The sequence below is a fragment of the Nesoenas mayeri genome, assembly GCF_963082525.1.
Source record: "Nesoenas mayeri genome assembly, chromosome: 2".
NCBI lineage: Eukaryota > Metazoa > Chordata > Aves > Columbiformes > Columbidae > Nesoenas > Nesoenas mayeri.
The window spans coordinates 46653005-46672786 of record NC_137543.1 but is presented as its reverse complement, the minus strand read 5'-3'; the positions used below and the strand labels follow the sequence as shown (position 1 = coordinate 46672786).

At 43.6% G+C, this 19782-nt stretch overlaps 1 protein-coding gene across 1 annotated transcript in view; it reads right to left on the bottom strand.

Annotated features, from left to right (window-relative positions):
- Nucleotides 1-15014, bottom strand: part of GAREM1 (GRB2 associated regulator of MAPK1 subtype 1) — a gene marked incomplete at both ends in the record, with an annotated part of 97527 nt that extends 82513 nt beyond the window's left edge. The window contains one exon of the mRNA XM_080339905.1: nt 14894-15014. Coding sequence (XP_080196031.1) covers nt 14894-15014 — 121 coding nt within the window. The remainder of the gene's footprint in view (nt 1-14893) is intronic.
- Between the last annotated feature and the right edge of the window lie 4768 nt (nt 15015-19782).

The following is a 19782-nucleotide window of genomic DNA, read 5'->3' as shown; positions in this document are numbered from 1 at the left end:
GGAAATCAAACCTTTTGTTTTCTGCATGCTGCATCATACTTCAGACTAACTGTTGGGTATATATCTGTGGAGACATACCTCAATTAATATCAAAGACAAATATTAAATTAGGGTGGTTTGCTTGCTTAAGCTTTGGCACTGTACTTGGTTATTGAGTCAAATCTCAATGAGCTGTTAAGCACACCAGTGCCATTGTGCCTGCAAAAATGAAACTGGCACTGGTCTATGACATAGGTCAGAGGAAAAAGTTGATTAGGCGAAAAACATCAGAATTTTCCAGTTTGAAGTAGCAATGGTAATTTGCATGGAAAAAAATGCACATCCTTGTAGCATTCCTTAGCAAAGGAAGGAAGGAAAGAAAACCCCAGAAGTGTTTTGTTACATGAAGAACCCCACTTGTAGCAACACTAATTAACATCGGACCTACAACGACTGAGAATTTTAAGGAGGTTTTTTTGTCACTATAACTGATCAGATGCTTGGAAGTGTTACTCTTGCATAAAACACCTAATGGGAGAGAAGTAAAAAGAATATATAATTGTAGAAAACACTGCTACTACTAAAGAAAAACCTGCTTTGAAAACCTCTTCATGTTATCAGTGTCACTGTCATTCCATGCTGACACACACACAAAAAAGTTGATGAAAAAAATTATCTAGCTGATCAGACATACTTCTTTGTTTACAGAAAAGCAAAACAACTTGCATGGGAGTGCATCATGCAAAGTCTAAATACAGACTGCCAGTGAGATAAAAGGGTAAATATTGTAATTTCTAGGAGCAAATATTGTAGTTTCTAGGAGTGAGATGAGGAAGAAGGAAAAAAAAAAAGCCAACACACCAAGACAAACCCAACCCATGTTAAAATTTAAATACCTCAGGGCTATAAAATGTAGCGTACTAAATTTTTAATTTGAAGGGGCCAGATTCATTAGGAGAGCCTGACAGTGGTCTCATCTGACTGTCTGTGTCTGAACATACAGGAATAGATGAAAGCAGAGGGCACTGTCCCCAACTGCGCAACCTTCTGAGCTTACAACACAAAGATCTGGAATAAAAATTGCAGTTCTGTCCAGGACTGTTGATAATCAACCTCGCTTTTCAGTTTGCCATCTTCCTTCTAAAACATTTTCCCGAGCAGGTTTAAATATGTGCTGCCATCCTGCATCACATCTGTTTGTGTTTGTTTCTATTATCTGGATCAACCAGTATTTCTCTCATGATTCAAACTGCAGTCAAACACCCCTCTCTCAAAAGAAATCCAAAGTAATATTGACTTGACCTTCCATCAGCTGCATGGACTACACATCTTTCCGTGAATGAAAGGCTTCCCAAAAGGAAAAACTTGCAACTAAAGCTGGGAACATCAGGCAAAATTAGTTGAAAATCTTGTCTGCTGTCTCTCAAATTGACATTCAACCAGTTGGTCTATCAGAGTTGCTTTATACTTTACAAAAGAGTTAAAAAAAAAAAAAGTGTGTGTTTGTTTGTTTGTTTTTCCCCAAAAAGTATTTTATTTGAGTCGCAGGAGAGCCCAGGCATCAAAGCCAGCTCAGGCTGTGTCCCACAAACTGACCAAGAGCTCCCGACCACCTCTTTGGTTCTTTGCTGCGGAGGCTGTGGAGGAAACACCCAAAAGACTCATGCCACTCCATCCAGCCCAGATGGAGACACTTGGCTGCCTGAAACTGCTTGTCTGCAGCAAGGTCCATCACCAGCAACTACGTCTCAGCCATGGATGGTGGAGGGAGAGACATCGCATCACCTCACAGCTTCAGGAAGAGCTGAGCAAGATGCAGCTACCCAAGAAACAGTTTGTCCGACATTAAGCCTCTCCCCACTGCACACCTTTTTCCGTGGATGAAACACAACTGTTGTTGGCTACGGTTGGCTGTGCTGCAACAACTGTGAGTCATGTCTGAACCACAGAGTGCCCAGTTTGCTTCCCTGGCCCTGCCTGCTTGGTGGGGAAAGGGCAAGGACGGCATCGCCCTCGGACCGCCCAACATCGCTACTCGCGGTGCTTTGCTCATTGATGTCATCCTTCAGCCTCGTGGAACTGTGATTAGAACTTCGGGTGACCATTTGGTATTCCACAGTCAAGAAAAAGGAGATAAGGCTTTACTTTGGCAATTTCTAGTCTCTCTGCAAAAGCCTGATACAATCAAATTGTTTCAATCCAACTGATGCTGAACTTTAGCTATCACCCACTAATACCAAACAAGAGAGAAGAGACTCCCATCCCCCTATTCATTTTATGCTTGCCAGCAAGAACACAGATTTATTTCTTTAGGATTAGCATTTTGCTATTGGAATGACTGGATATACCAGTACTGTTGCAACAAATCAGCATAAACCATAATCTTGTTACAAGGATATGGGACAGATTAATCCACTGAAAAATCCAGTTTGTTCCAAGACGAGCTTTTCTCTAGCTGCAAATACACAGAGACAGCATCTCAGTGAGTCTTCAAAAAAACCTGTTTGACCTACTGCAGGGAAGAGGAGCACAAATATTTTAAATAAACACTAAGTGGAATTCTGGTACGACTACCACTGATGGTAAATGCTCTGCTGACTTTCAATCTCACAGTTTAAACTTCGGCATCTTGCTTTCTTTGTGTTCATAAGAAAAATATTGGGGGAGGGAGAAGTGGGAGGTGGAGAAGAGTAACAACACAGATTTCATTGAGCTTTGTTTGTGTTTGTTTCAAGCCTTCAGAACAAACATCCCGGAATGAGAAACCTTACTTTTTATGAACTCAAGCCAAACAAGCCAAAACACATCTTTCAACACAGACTGCTCTCCACCCCCACACAGGGGAAAAAAAACCCCACTGAGTACAACAACATCCTAACATTTGCATTCCAAAACACAGTAACTTTCTGCTGCTATCATAATTACTCTTCTTAATACTGAGCATCATCAGCTGTAACTCCAGATTTGCTGTATGCTCACAACAGATTTAGCTGTAAGATTGATCCAACAGAACAGTCAATCGCCATGGTTACTTACAAACCACCCTAGAAAGTCTCAGCAATTCTTTAAACTGCTCCAGTACCCTGCAACATGTTGAATAGTGCCAACTATTTATCATGCTAACTTACATTTGACGGGAAAAAAAAAATAGAATCAATTAATTGAAATCTGAGATTCTTATGGAAGAAAGTTTTCTGGTTTTGAAGTCACCTAAGATCACATATCTGAAGCATTAAGAATAAGAGCAAAGAACCTGAAGTTTAACTACAGTTAAAGTGACCACAGGTTAGAAGTAATAAGAAAGAGAAAGCTAAATAGCTTTTCATTGCATGCCATAGAGGTTCCAGCCTAGTTTAGTGTTACCATAGAGAGGGATACGAAGGAATTTTATGTTTAGTTTGTTTTCCATTTTAAATTCCAATCGCAAAAGTCAGGGGAGAAAAAAAAAAAAAAGATTTAAAATATTTGTCCTTTGCAATCAAGGCACCAGGTTTGGAAATGAGGAACCCAAAGAGCAGCTTTCATAAGCAGTCTGTTGAGTCTGGATAAAGAGAATGATGGAGCAGCCTGCTGCCAGCCAAACCAGCTCCTTTAAATACTTCATTAGGAGAGCCGAGGTTTTCTTTCATTAGAGGAAAGCACTCCTCATGCTAGAAAAGCTCCTGCTCAGATACATCTATAAATATTGTGAAGTCCACCAGAGGATACACTTCCAAGTGCCTGTTTAGCATCAGGTGCCTAGTTGGGGAAATTTAATACTTCAGAGGCGAGAGGTGGGCATTTAGCATTGCACTACATGCTTTTACTGGCTCATATTTATTTCCAAGCACAGCTACTGAACGGTCGTTTTAATTGATGAAACTGAAGGCGGCTGCGCACCTCAGCTGCTGCAGAAATCATCTCTCCCTGTGTAAGTTGGCTGGGGGTCTGGTCAGGGAAGTCTGGCTAAAGCTCCCCAGATTCAGGATGACAATGAAGAAAATGTAACCCCATCAACCTCATGAGTTTAGGACCTAGAACCAAATTCTATATTGCCTTGGCAGACAGAAAAGCAGCCGATTCATTCAGACTTTTCCTGGGCACAGTATAAGAGCTGGGGAGCTCTCATTGTCAGTTATTTATAATTAGATGATATTTTAAAATAGCATTCAAGTAAACATGCTCCATCCTCTCATTATATACCCCAAGTCCTAAAGAGACACTATGCTGCTTTGTGTTGCACAGCAGTGATCCCTGTTTGAACTTGGGGCATCTTGGACAGGCTCCCAATTAAAAATAAAGTAGCCAAAACGAAGGAGCAGCTCAAGCATAGTTTTCTTTAGCTTTGAAAGAAATCATCATTACACTTTAATTTGCGTCTGGTTTTTTTGGGCTCCCCCCCACCCAGCCTGGGTAAGGATGGAATAAAAACAGCGGGAGGGGAGCAAAAGTTCAGCTCTGCTCTGAAGTGGGGTTGCCACCTGGCTGCTTGCCCGGTGGCCTGGCCCATCTCCCTGTGCCCTCGGAGACCCGGCAGGCACTAATTGATTGCACAGACACGGCACCCACTCGTCGGGGCTGCCGCTGCCTTTGCATTTTAGCTGTGTCCATCCTACCCACTTTGCTCCAGCTGGAAAAATTCAAGTCTCGCTACTAAGAAGGTAATGCCTCATACACACACAGAAATTTTGGGCATTGGACTGTGATTAGGCATCTCTGGTTTGGCTACCTCCCGGTACAGTAAGAGTATCTGAGCAATGTGAGAATACTATCAAGAGGAATGCAATCTGAGCCGCACCTAATTCTTTTCTGGTCAAGAACAGCCCTAATCCTGAATGCAATTTATTTCCATTGTTTCAGAGATATCTACATTTAAACCATAAGGTAGAAAAAGAATGGCTTTGATTTTAATAAAACACAAGGGATAGGTGAATAACACCCTGTTGATAATATTTTTATAATCTGAAGAAGGCACAAAAAGAAAAAATAAAACCCTCCTGTGAAGTGGAAAGCTTCTGCTTCCCATGAGCAGCATGCAGAATGGAGAGTGAAGAAAAGCCCATCATGCCTCACTTTCCCCTTGAGGGCACATTTATCTTTGCCCACAGTCCATTTGGTCTCAAGATACTTTGTTATATATTGACAGGAATCCAAATGATATTTGACAATGCAACCCATAAAACATGCAACAGAAGTGATCTTTTTCTCCAGCTTGCCCTACATTCAGCTGTGGTGGTGCTGCAGCTTTGCTGCTTGTCTACAGTCACATCCTGGGTTTGGTGACTGTAGTAACACACGTGTAACTAGTCATATTTTGTATTTGTGTGTGGAATCCTATGGAACCATATCACCACTCCAAGACACATACGCATCAACACTCTCTATATTTTCCTGCTATGAGTATAATGTAGCTTCACACTGGAGACACAGAAAGAAAGTACGACCATAATGAAACTATTATACACAAATGTAACTCAGATAAGATCTTTGATATTACCCAATGTGTGTGGTTGTGGCCCCCTTCAAAGTGGAAAAGCGGCATTTTGACATTTTAATAAACAGAAGCCTGAATAAAACTGTTAAGAAAGATGCAGGAATAATGTAATACTTTGGAAACGAGTCTTTCCAACAATAATATACACATAAGGCCCTCCTCCTGTCTAGTCACATAACAAATGGACAAGGATTACTATTATTCTTACAAATAGCACCTCCACTCACTCTCTGTAAGTCAAGCAAGCAGTCAGTGCTGCCTGGCAAAAGGAAGCATTACATGCAAAGCCTACCAATTCATGTTTGAGTCCTGCCAGCAAAACTCCCTTTATTGAAGTTACATCAAACAGCACATCAACAGCGAAGTGTGAGACTCCACAGGGGGAGATCCTGTGTCATCTGCACTGATACAAACCATCCCTCTGCAGTGAAATCCAAAACACCTATCTCCTTCCAACAGCAATGAGTTGCAGTTCCAATTTCTGGTCTCAGCAACCAGAAACTTTCAAGTCTCTAGAAGCATCTGAAATAACATTCCATGCTTACTCTCTCACCTTGAGTAGCACATACACAGCAATCACTCCTAGTATATGTACAGCCAAACATAATGCTGCTGTCTGGTCCCAGAAGCACCCTGATTTCCTCTAAATTAAGGGCAAAGAAGAGGGCATGGAGATAAAAGAGGAGGGCATGGAGGGATGGAGAAGCAGATTTTGCACAGGAGCTGTAAGAAGTTGAAGGACAGGAACACAACAGCAACATGTCTGTAGTGCTGAAGAGGTGAAAGAAGGACTATCCTATTTAAAAGCAATAAAGGATAACAGAAAAATTGCACTGCTCCATTCTGTGTGTTTTACCTCACAGTGAACTTCAAAACAGCTGCAGATAATGCTGCAACATCTACTGGAAGCCCACAAGTGCAGGTCAATAGCCTGGGGGATGGACTGAGTGGCACAGACTGGAGCTAAGGACTCCTTGAATCCAACCATGCCCCAAAAGGATGCTCTGAAAGAAGCAACAGGAAAGCTGGACAACAAGATGATCTATGCACATCTGCCTTTTTATTCCCCTCCTTTAAATAAAAAGTTTCCTTCATCTTCCCCTCCCCAATCTTCCTTCTCTCATCTCCAAAGTGGTGAGATGCCAGGAAGTAACAAGAATAGTCAGTGCTTGCTTTTAGTGGGCAAGTAAGTAAAATTGCCAGTTGGAACAACAAAAATTAAAAAAAGCTGCAAAAACAAAAACACATGGGAGAGGGTATCCAAGCATTTGCGGATTACTTTGAAATAGTTCCTGGAAGCAATTTAGTAACTGAGCATTTAAACTGCATGACTGCCACAGGCCCAGCGTGCCCTGTCTCAGCCCAGCTCGCTTCGGCACTCAGCAGCAGGACGTTGGGGGGAATGTCTGGACAAGGGCAGCGGGCACAGGTGTGAATTAGGGTATGCACGGGGACCTTCCTCACTCACACCCTCAGGTCAGTCTTGGGCACACAACCTCTCCCTTCAGGACAGTGAATAAGCAGTTCAAGGCAGTTTATTTCTAGATTCCCTCCAACCAGCCCATATCCTTCTTGCGATGGGAGCCACAACCCCACGCCCGACACCTCATCTCCAGAGGATGCACCCCCCCGTACTGCACTCCAGCCACTGCTCCTACCCCCAGCATCTGAAGCCCCCCAACCTTTTTCTGGAGACTTGCCACCCACTGAGCTACATCCTCACCCCTGCCAGGTACCCATTTTGCCACAGAGGCTCAGAGACAGCAAACAAAGCAGTGCATGATGCACATCAGCCAATCCAAGGGGCTTTCAGACCCTTACTCAGTTTTTTTTCCCACTCCCCCAGCTCTGACTGTAAGGAGAAACCCCACCAACTTCCTCATTGCCACCACTTTGCCAGCAAGGTTTCCCCTGCTCATTTCACAAATACTATTGCGGCATGTCGTGTTACTTACATCTAAGCCACTACAGTTTAGCCTTGGCATGAGGTAATTCCACTATCAACTTAATCAAATTAAGCTCTCAGGCATCCTCCAGCCTCCGAGACGGTATTTAAATCTTTATCCTTGGTTCTCTTCAGGAGCCCAGTGACATTCTCACAGGCCAAGGAAACATGGACAAGTCCAAGTTCTCTGGGATGACAACTTACACTGGAAAAGAAAAAGCATGCAAACAAAAAGGGTACTTATAAAACAATTTTACATTTCCTAAAGGTTTGCAACTCCAGTAAGGTCCAAGTTCCTGTCCATACTAGCATCACAGTACCTTCCCTACCATTCTTCCTGGTAAAATCATCTTCCACTCCTCTGATAGGAGCAGACCAGCTCTTGCCTGGGCATGCAGATGCTACAGCCCCTGGCATAGGGCTCCCCAGGCCCCCTGAGCCCCCAGTTCCAACAGCAATCACTTGTCACTTCGGGTGTGCATCGCGGCTCAATCCAGACCTTTTTTGTGTGTTCCGCAGGCTCAGGAGCATCTCCCTCCTCACAGCAGACTTGGTCTGCAAATGTGACGGGGTGATACAACATGCAGCAGCCATACAGGAGCTATCGAGATCGAGCAGCTCTTCTTGCTGATGCGATGCCTCAGCCAAGCGTGCAGGTGCTCTGGCAAAGCCCCAATATTAGCAGTTTTATGCTGACGTGCACACCGCCACAGAGATTGCAAAGCAGACATGGCCCCGATCCTCAGCAAAGACACACTCTTCAATCTGCTTACGCACCTCAGTTTTACATTTCTGCACTAGGCCTTCAATTAGCAGATTTGGCTCACAGGTGGAGGTGCAGTGAAGTTAGCTCTGCAAGCTTTTTATACTATAAATGGTATGAAAATCGCAGACCACAAGAGCTACGTAAAACTCGTTCCAAAGGGAAGCACCATTAAAAGCAAAAATTTCAGACTTGAAATATGGGCTCACTGGGTTTTATGAAGGTTGGCTTTGAGTCATATGCAATCCACATTAAGATGATGAATATTTTCCTATAGGGGAGAGACTTAAGCTTCCCTAATCCAACCAACTTGTTACTCCTAATGCCAAAAGGAAACACAGCAACACCCTTGCCCTTCACTGCTGACAAACCGCCACTGGAATGACTGGAACACACTGTAGTTCTTCCCACAACTTCCATTGAAGCCTGGAGCACCAGATCACATTGTCCAATACCCTCCAGTGCTTCGTCTTGGCATACTCCCTGGAGTTGCCTGTGCTGGGCTATTACAGGGAGTGCCAATTCACGTAATCACCGAAGCCAGGAACACCTAGTCCCAGAACAACACTTGCAGACAAAGCGCAAAACAACAAAACTCTTCTTTCCTATGCTACACTTGTACCATTCCTTACTACCATATCTTGCAACAGCAGCGTATGATTCATCACACCACATTTGTTTTAAGATTAAGGGTTTTACTAACTGTTCAAGACACCTTAATTCATTTGATTTCATGTGTACCTTGTGCCTTATCTGAAAGCTATATGTAATTTAAATGAAGGGAAAAAAAAAAAAAGCTAAGACAATAAGCTTCCTCAAGGACTTTATCCACGGATTTAAAGTTATAGCACTTGAGTTCCAGATAAGAAAAGATGAATGGTGTTTCACCTTCCAAAACCTGAACTAGAGAATTATCCAGGAAGAGTTTGTCCAGGTATGTACACACAGGCTTCACCTAACAGAGCCAAAAGTTTAGAAATTGAGACAAAGAGCTCCACACCTTGTATGGCAGAAAAGAACACAAACATTTATTAAGTGTGTAAGAAATAAGAGCAAGGCACCGATTTTGCATCTTAGCAGCCGTACCACACTACCAAGATACTCCGGCATAGTGCAAATTGCATACTGATTAAAGAATACATGGTATCCACTACTGTACGTTAACATTATTGCCAAACATGAAAGCAGCTCAAAGAAATAATGGATTTTAAAGTTTAAACAGGTACGTTGCTGAACTCTTTATCTGTCTCACTGGAAGCCTGTGCTACCCCTGGGAATAGATGTTGCCAAGTTACTGGCCTCCATCTCCAGGAGGGCACTATAACCTTCACAGACACCATTTGGGAGCTGCAGATTTTAAATGAATTAAAAGCTTTTTCACTAAAATGTTTCTGGAGCACACCTCTGCCAGCAGAGCAAAAGGCAAAAAGGAAAAAGAAAGCCAACCAAAACAAAAGCCCAAGAGCAGCGGTTAGTGGCAACCTGTCAACTGCTTTTTCATTCAATTGTCTTGATGGAAACAGCAGACCACAAGGTAAAGGAGGAAAGAAGAAAACACAAGGAAGAGATGCTTCTGAAATTATGCTTTAATAGCAGAACACGCGGTGCAAGCAGTTGGGGTTTCAAAGCTGCTCAGCACGTAAGGAAGAAATCAAGCTGTGTGGATACAGCACATCTTGAGTATTTCTGCCTTCGTCTGTCTGCACAGCGTCCGAGAGCTGTCACCTACCGCCACAGTACGCAGCAGACGGCCACACCTAGAGCAGGAAATCAGATCGCAGCCACTGCCCAGGGGCTGAGCATATCTGAGACCTCTTTCTTGATCTACTCGAAAGCTTTGCCCTGCCCCCCAACATGATTCCTTTTATTTATTCAATAGCAGACTGCTGAGACACCCTGCACTAGCTTCTCAAAAGAAGGAGGTCATTTGAGACAATTAAAGCACGGATAGCAGCACTCAGACATTAAAAGAATAAGTCTCTTTGTAGTTTCAAAGTATTGTTTGGCTGCACAGATAACCCGCAACTCTAGTGACGCAATATGAAATTTTCATTATGTACATGGCCACGCTGTTCTACTGAGTATGATGTTCTTTGATAAGCTGCAAGGTTGCTCAGTTTCCAGATATTTCAAACCAGAATAAGCCCTACAGTAATGTGTGTCAGAGAAAAATGGTCCCCAGAACATGACTGGGGTAGATTGACATCACCATGAAAAGTTTTGAAATGGGAGAGAAAAAGTGAGCCTGAATACGTGCAGTAAATAAAATCTCTCTATCCCCAGGAGCAATAGCAACACAAACTCACCATTCACCCATTGCTGATATTCACAGGACTTCACTCAAGGGAAAGAAAAAAACAACTTTTAAAAAGTACATTTGTTACCTATTTTATAGATTTTTCTTTATTTATAGCCACTAATCACGACATTTTATCTTACAGCAACCCCACACTTACAAGAAGAATTTCCTTTGGACTCTCAATGGCTCACTGGGATCCACTGTCTCCACACAGCAGGGAACCACTTCTCTATGAGATGAGGACAAGTGCCACTGTCTTTGATCCCAAGAGGACCAGTTTCCACAACCATTTTTTTTTTTTTGAATGTGCATCAATAAGTTTATCCTTTATGAAAAATAAATAAATAAAATCAGAGGACCACACACCCTCTTAATCCCAGAAACTTCAGTCTTTGTATACAAGGTGAGAATTTCTGTGAACTCTTCCAGTTCACACCCAATCTGTGGATGAAAACTACCTATTAGCAAAGGCTGCCCTTGTGGGCACACAGCAACAGTGACTGGGTGAAAGGGAGTTTTGCTAAGAAAAAGTAACAAACTCTTAGAGTCCAAATGGAGAAGCAAGCTTATGAAGAAAAGCTCAGCTTGAAGGTCAGCTCTATGCAAAGCAATATTTTCCAGATCTTAATCTTGACAACATTTCTCTCTTACCCTCCAAAATGATCCTTAGAAAAAATAATTACCAGAAATTTAAAGCCCTGGGATAATCAGACACAACGTTGCTTCAGCATGAGGAACAAGATACAGCCATGATTTTGTTGTTAGCCCTTTCTGCCAATGACCCGAAGACAGCCAGCCCAAGCCTCACGCCCAGCTGTGTCTTCTTCAAGAGCAGCACTGCTCACCTTTTGCCCTGTTGCAACAACCACACTCCGATAAGATCTCTTGCTGCTGCTGGTTCCAGAGCGAAATCTTTTCCCCACTGCACCCACCCACAAAAGCCTCTCGGTGTCACCAGGTGGAATCCAGCTGTGACACTGTAGATCAGGATGGTGGAGGGGTGAGGACAGGAAAAAACAGCACAAAGCTCACTCTTCTCCTGCTCTTCAGGTCTTGCCTTTTTCCATCTGGAACAGTACACTCAGTGAATTCCACAGTGTGAGATAAAGTCCATTCATTTTATTTGGTACGGTGTTTCATTTAGCACTCTTCTAGCAGTTTTGCATTTGAGTTATCCTCTAGAAATATTTAAGCCATTCTATATGTTTGAAAAAAAATAACATAGAACAAACATTTGCTTCTTTTCTTTTTTCCCATTGGTATATTTTTCCAATTAATATAGCAATATTCACCAGCAAAATATTAAAACAACTGAACACATTAAAACAAAACTTGACTTACAACTTAACAGCATCCAAAAGCATAACCCGAAACACAACTGAACAGTCTCAAAATTTCATCTGAAAAAACAGAAGCTGACATATTTATCAATTCTAGATGGATAAGGCAGGCACTGTTGCCCAACTACTTCCAACTATATCTTGATGTAATGACAGACTACTTCCTCCCATTCCTCCTTTATCCATACCATCAAGAAAACCCCTCCCTTCTTAGCAGAGGACCAAATTTAGCGTGCATAAATATTTCATAACTTCAACTTGTCAAGAAATCAAACTGAAATACTTAAGGGCATTCTTCCAGGAGCTGCACATCCCAACTCGAAGAACAAAACTGCATTCATCATACCCATTCTCCGCCTTCAAACTGAAAGGCCTGAAGGTGAAGCAACAGCAAAAAACTGAAGTCTTCTGTGGGTATCATCCAAGAACATTACCAGCTGAAAGCTAAACCCGTTAAGAAACGTAGAAACAACACAGTATGGCTGGTGTCTTCTGAAGAAAATACAGCTCCAGTTTTTCAATTCTCTTCTACATTCTGGTCCTCCAAAAGAAACAAATTCTGGCTTTCACAAAACCTCATGATGACTGAAACAACCTGCTGCTACAGACAAGAGAAGCCAACCACGAAACGAAAAGGTGACTGAAGACAGACATCTACAGGTGGTTTGATTTCCAACAGCATGAAACACACGCAGCTTCCACTGATCTAGAAAGGAATTCAGCACCTAAAGAAGAGACGAGGCCATTTCTGTGCAACAGAACCCCGACTGGTATCCCCAGTGGTGTGGAGGAGACGCGAGCTGTATGCTCAAAAACTGGCACAAGATGCTACTTTGTTAAAAGAAGTAGCCTTAAGCTTCCCAAGCACTGGATGATGCACACTTGCATTGGACTTTGTATTTATTCTCTTCAGTATCGCACCAAGAAATTCTCTGACAGAGCTTATCAGCTTTGCAAGGCAAGGACAGAGGTGCAGAGCAACCACCCCAGGACAGTAGGTGCTTCAGTCATTTCCACAAACATTGCACATTCCCAAGTTTACTCCTTCAGGAGGCTACGCACTGATTCATGGCTGCTTTCTCTTATTACAAGACAACATCCTTTGGAAGTAGCAGAAGTGTTCTCTTTGTACCACTGAGACCATGGCGTCTGTGTTCTTTATAAAATATTGATTTGTCTGCCAGCTGTAGTCCCAGAAGTTAAAAGGTACATCCGCATGAGTAGGTAAAAGCAGACCCAAGAGCCTTTGCCCACACTCTGAACTGGGCAAACCTCAACCAGCCCCGGCCTCAGCACAGTGCCTGAGCCCGTCTCTTAGCAGGGTTTAGCATGGGGTTGAACCACAGGACACCTACACCAACAGCTGCCTCATGTCTGGCCATCTCAGGGCACGGGAAAAAGAGCTCAGGTCTGTTTACATCGCTTGCCGGTGCGTATGCTTTAAGTCTGACACATGGGACAAAAAAGCCTTTGTACAAAATCCACATCTTCATCTCCCTAACCTATCCTAATCTCTATCCTAATAGGATATTCTCGTCACCAGGTCTGACATAAGACCAAAACCGAAATTACTTACCTCAAAACCCATAAACTTTCTCTGCCCACCAAGATCTTTCACGTTCCTTCAAACAAAGCATGAAAAGAGGAGCAGGGAGATCGGGAAGTATAACACACAGAGAGGGGAATCAGTAAATCACCAATACATATATCCTGTTAAAGTCTGAATCACTGCCAGGAATCTCAAGCAAATTGACAGCCTTAAGTGCAGTGACTGGAGGCCATCTTAGCTGCTTCTAGTGACAGAAGGTATTACCACCAGGAACTCCTTAACATACCAGCTTTGCCAGTCTCACAGGACAATATACATTCAGCAGTATGAAAAACAAAGAGCTGCAGTTAAAAAGGCAAAGAAGCTTTTCTTTAACCTGCTTCTGAGCACCAGCTCTGAGGAACCTGTACAAGGGACAGGAAAAGTACTGCATAATCGAGGGACAAAGTCAAAAAAGCCCAAGCTTGAATTATCACTGGATTATGAGAACTGCAGTTAAGTAATAAACCAATCCTGGTCTTGACCTGCACAGTGGGGAGTAAGCAAGGACAATGTCTGTGCTCATTTTTAACTTTTCAAATCAACACAAAACTTAATAAAAGGACTGCTCTATTACATTGTGTAAGTAGAAGGCAATTTCATAAGCTAATGAATTTTAAAACCTGGAATTTTTTCCTGATCTGTGAGTTATCTTCTGCATTCCCTTAGAGACAGGCGAGTTGGACAGTTTTCATGGAGCTACCACGCAACACACACACATACACACACTATCACAAAGCATCTGCCTCAGCCTTTATAAAAAATTCCCCATATTTCTCTGTGCTGACACATTACTTTTTAAGACATGTATCTAGGAAAGGTAAAATGCTCCTGTCACAGCTATTCTGTCAGACCTGTTTCTTGTTTCCTGGAGTAAATAGAATGCTGTAGACTTGGAAACCGCAGGTGAGCACCCATGTGAACAGTAATAAAAAGTTATCTGGAGACTGTAAAGGCTTCTCACATTACTCCTCTTTTTACAGGTCTGGGGCTTTTTTAGTAAAGTGTAACATTTGGGATTAATCCCACTTGGCTATTTAATATTCCTTCTTACTTGGCCTTGGTGTAGCATCACTTCATCACAATATTTGGTCTCCAGTACAGAAGACTGGTCTTCTGCGATTTGAGACTGAGAGAACCTTTCCAGGCAGCTGACAGCGAACAAGCTTCACCAAGCTCCCCTTGATACACACGGTAGGGAGAAGGGAGGAGGGAGCATTACCCAGATATTTCGATGCAAAGCAACGCACGGACTCCGCTTCGAGTCCAAGCCTTGCACCGACACCCGGTAGCTGCAGATGCCGGTGTAGGGACCGCACGGAAAGTACCGCAGGGAGCCACGGAGCTCTCCGGCTCCCTCCAGCCGCGGGAGGAAAGCGGGTGCAGCCGGGGGTCTGACAGCCCGCCCCAGGAGCGGCCCCGCCGCTCCCCGCCCGCCCCGCAGCCCGCCCGGCCCCACTCCCCGCCCGCCGCCGGGCAGAGCCGGCCGCCCGCCGCCCCACGCACCGCTGTCCAGCCGGGCGATCTGGGGGAGCCGGTAGGTGCTGACGAGCAGGTCCAGGGGAACGGCCACCGCGCTCCACTTCACGTCCTTGAGGCTGCAGCCCAGCGGCGGGCCTGGGTCCATCTTCCTGGCCCGGGGAGGGGGAGGCAGGGGAGCCAGCCAGGCAGCGCCGGCGGGGCTGCAGCCAGCGGGGAGGGGGACGGAGGGAGGGAAAGAAGGAAGGAAGGAGCCCGCCTCGCTCAGCGCCAGCCGCCCCGGGACATGCCGGGCTAGGCAGAACGGGAGACCCGCCGGGCGGCTGCTGCTGCTGCTCCCGCCGCCCGCCGGGACCGGCTGGGGCCGCCCGCCGCCGTGCCTGGCCCAGGAAGCGCCATCCCAGCACTGACTAATCAACAGGGTGCGAGCAACGCCTGCGCAGCTGCCGCTCCTCCCCGCGCCGAAAAGGAAAAGTGCCGGGCTGCCCGGCGGGGAGCGCCGCCGCCGAGCCTGTCCCTCTCACTCCACCCTCCGACCGCTCGCCCGACGTGCAGCCCGCCCGGGAGAGCCGCGGGCGGCCCCGCAGGTGTGTGCGTGTGCCCTCCGCCCCGCCCGCCAAGCGCCGGGGCCGGAGGGGAGCGGGGAGAGCCCCGCAGCGCAGCCGGGGAGCCGGGTGCGAGGTGGCCCGCAGGTTGGACACTGTGGCGTCTCTGGCAGCGCAGGGATTCGCATGCGAAAGAGGACGGAGGTCTGTCTGCATGCGCGTTTACATTTACCGTCGGTAGACAAAATGTCTCGCTTCATTTATCAAAGCAGTTTTGAGCAAGTGGGTCGCACTGCATTTTCTCACCATTTTATTTAGCATAGAAACTATGACATTATAACTACCCCACAATAAGAAAAAAACTAGAAACTGTAGAAACTATCCTACAGTAAGAAAAAACCCAATTACATGGCAACTTTGATTACATATTGTTTAGTTTTCACTGGTGAAGAATCACAAATGGGTATTTAAAGTACTAAGAGTAGTGCATAGAAGTTGGAGGAAGATCTTTGACTTACCTGTATCATTGTTACTGCACATGCAAGTATTACATATATTGACAATTCAAGGGTCATCAGACCATGAGAAAATTTACAATCAACTACTAGTTCTCTTTTCAAAGTGATGAAGTCTCATATGATCTTTATAAGCTATTTTAACTAATTTTATAATTTTTTATGAATTTTTTATCTCCAGGTTGCTAGACTGCAGGAACTCCTGGAAATTAAACCAGAAAAACCTACTCCGGGGTGGTTGCATTGTACCGTGCTTAAGTTTATTTTGTTCACTTCTGCGTCAAAACTGTTTCTTTTATTGCAGTAAACTCGGCTGCACTTTAGGCTGTAGTGTTGACTAGAAACATAGAAGTGCCTTTCAGTGATTTGTGAAACAACTGAAAACATCCACCACCAGCATCTCCTTCTAGGTGCCATCTTTTCCAGTGTCTCTCCTTGCGCTGGCTGGGGATGGCAGAGCCGGGCTACAAGGAGATCTCCTGCCCTTCCTCACCCGCCTGGTGCAGGGCCGTTCTGCGCTGCGTGCCTTGGAACGGCTGGTGCCAGCAGCACCGCCAGGACGGGGACAGCTGAGACAGACACGCTCTTGTTCTGCTCCGCTGCAAACAGAGACTGGGACTTCAGCCATGCTCTCCAAGAGGAAACAAAGGCTCTGGAAGCCAGTCGGCGCAGAGGATTACAGAAAACCCAAGTTGTCTTGCTTCAAATGGATCTGGGTTAGTTTGAACCTCGTCCTGATGTGGGTTCATTGCTTTAGCCCTGCAGTCTGGCACTGGGATTTCCCAGCGCTATGGCAAACCTTCCTTCTCTACATTTCAGTCATGCTGCTGGTAGATCACTCCTACCAGAATAACTACCTTTAAAAACAAGACACTGCATTTTTTTTTCAAAAGTGTCTTCCCTTTTACAAACTTCACGAAATGCTTTGAAGTGCAAAGTAATATACTTGCTAAGAGCATTATTGTAGAAATACGGAAAGCAAAAGTGTGGCTTTAACTCGTTCATGTTTGACAAGGTTATTGGGTGCAGCGTATAAGGCACAGCAGATCAGGTCAGACTGGGATTCATCAAGACTTCAGACACTTGTCTGTCAAGAACTGCTTCTAAATACAATCATACTTAGCATTAATTCCAGGATAAATACTGTCTCACAGCGTATGCTTCTCTCAGACAATATGCACTTCTCCTGTCTGGGAAGAAATTCATCTTTTACACAGAAATAGTTACTGCTAACTTTTCTTTAAAGATTTTTTTCATTCTTCAGACAGTTTTAGATGTGTTGTAAGTCAGTCTTCATACAACCATGTTTGTGTTCTCTCCAACTAGTGGAAACCCAACCCCCTCTTACTGGTCCTACTGGAACAGGATGCATTTAAAAAAATATGTACCTTGGAGATACTATCTAAATTTCATTCAGTTATTTCCAGGCAAAGAGACATCATAAAGCTTATTAGTATTTAAATGTCTCACCGGGGCTCTCAAAGTGACTTTGTTAATGTGTTCTAACTGTACTATAGCTCAACCTCCTTGTTGAATATGTACAATATATGTAATATATCCTAATGTAACATACACGATATTCAAATCACCAGCGTATATGAATCTCTGATATTTTCTTCCTTTAACTGCACCTTATGTATAATTAATACTTTAGAGATAATAATTTCTCTGATGTCTAGCAATGCTTTAGTCCCTTAGGTGATCTCTTACCCGAGTCTCTTACAAGTGCAAAATGCTAAGAAAGCCATCAGACCTCGAGAGGAATCCCCGGGAGCAGACCCACCTCAGGACCAGGGCCTCAGTTACAAAACATTTTAGTTTTTGCATATGTGCCTTTCAGGCATCGTTCGGAGATGGTCTTTATGTATCAAGAGCCACTTGTCACCATAAAACCATAAGCAGTGGCAGGGGGACTCCAATTAACTCCTGAAATTATTCTTAAATGCATTTTGAATTGACTGACTTTCACGTGGATTTCACAACATGTTTATGCAGCAGGCTGTAAAAATCCCTAGTATGTATTTATTGCCAATAGAATGATTTTTAAATATTTTGGATCATCATCAGTTCCTGTCTACACTAAAATTTCAAGTGGAGCTGTTCACAACAAACTGATTTTAGTATGAATCTGGTAACATGCTCTACAATGTAGTTAGTACGCATACGCCAAATAAAACTCTTAGCCTTATACAGTAAGTTTCATGTGAAGCCATCGTAGCGTTTCTTTAAAACCCCCTATGAATTTGCATTCCTTCTTCCTACATGTGATTTGCCTTTATATCAAAGGCCTGATTTTCATAATAAATATTTCCAAGTCCAATGGGAAACAACAGATGCAGTGATCATTTCATTATCAGATACTAAATACCTACCTTTCTCTGAGGCAAGGGAGAAGGGGAAGGAAAACAATGCATTTGGTATCGTTGATGTCTGCGCATCTTGTGTTTTGAAATAGAATGCTATTCCTGTCTTACTGGCAAAATGCAGGCAATCTTTGCTCATGCAAGGTATTCTAAAGAGATCTGAGGGTTGGTGTGAACGTTCATGTTTTCTCTTCTATTTCAGTTTATCAGGTGTCCTTTTTCCAGTAAAATCTCTTATTTAACCTTCATTTACTCTAAAAATTCCATCTATGGGGATTTATGCAACACTATAATCCAATGAGTTTTGGAGAGAACTAAATGAAGATAATGCTTTCAACTTACATCCTCTTTTCTACTTGGGAAAACGCCTCCAAATACAGAGTGTTCCAGTTTGGTGGGAGGTTTTTTGGTCCTTTCTAGTGAGGGTGGTGTTTCTTCCCCAGCGGCACACTGCTGTCAATGTAGCCCACAATGCAGATGCTTAGAAAAAGGCAGGTTTTTTGCTCCAGGACAGCGAAAGATGCGAAGAGGACTGTGCTCACACTACCTGGAGTGTTAGGTGAAGCACGCTGCATCAGCTAGCAGGGGAGAGGCATCCTGCAAACATTGCATGGGAACCTAAATATTTGCATCTCCCTAAGGTGGGCCAGTGACTGGATCATACCCAAGCCACAAGTAGTAGAAAACACTGTGAAAAGGAAAAATGTATAGAAGAAATACCTGTATTTGGAACTCTGATTAGCTATACAGAGAAGAAATTAAAACTGCGAATCAATCAGACCATCTTTTATCTATTTTCATTGTTAGGAAGAAGAGGAGAAACTAAACGGAGACTTAAACTCTGAGCACTAGTATCTAAACTTCTGCAAGCTCAGGACAGCTTAAGTTAATCGGAGATCTGCTGCTGAAGGCAAAGCTGCAGAATTTGATCTACACACAGGAAGGAGAAGAAGTAAAATAAAGACTAACTTGGCTGAAGCGTAAGATCTTCAATGACTCGAAATAATGCAGAAAGTAGGTCAAATTACTAAATTATTAATAAATGTATAGACTATGTATGGACAAAACCAGAAAGATAAGGTCCCAAAATGTTAGAAAAATTGATTTAAAGGATATCAAGGATGTTGGAAAGGTGCATAGTGCAAAGACCAAGAAAAAAGTCAGTCTGATATTCCATAGACAGGAAATATATTTAATCATCATCTAATGATGCTGAGGCACCAGTATCCTGAATGCCTTTTTTAACCTCAGTCTTTAAAAAGGCAGATGTGATTTCACTGTTAGCACCACTGACAAATGTCTAAAAGCTTAGACTAGAAAAAAAAATGAAGAAATAGACTAGAAAATATTTAGGTAAGTTAAAGATTTTTTGATAGACTGGATCTGATGAAACTCCCTTAGGGTTCAAGCAATGTTAGAGCTGCTACTGAGTATCTCCAAGAATCAACAGAGAATGACTGAGTTCCAGAAAACTCAAAAATGATTGAATGTCT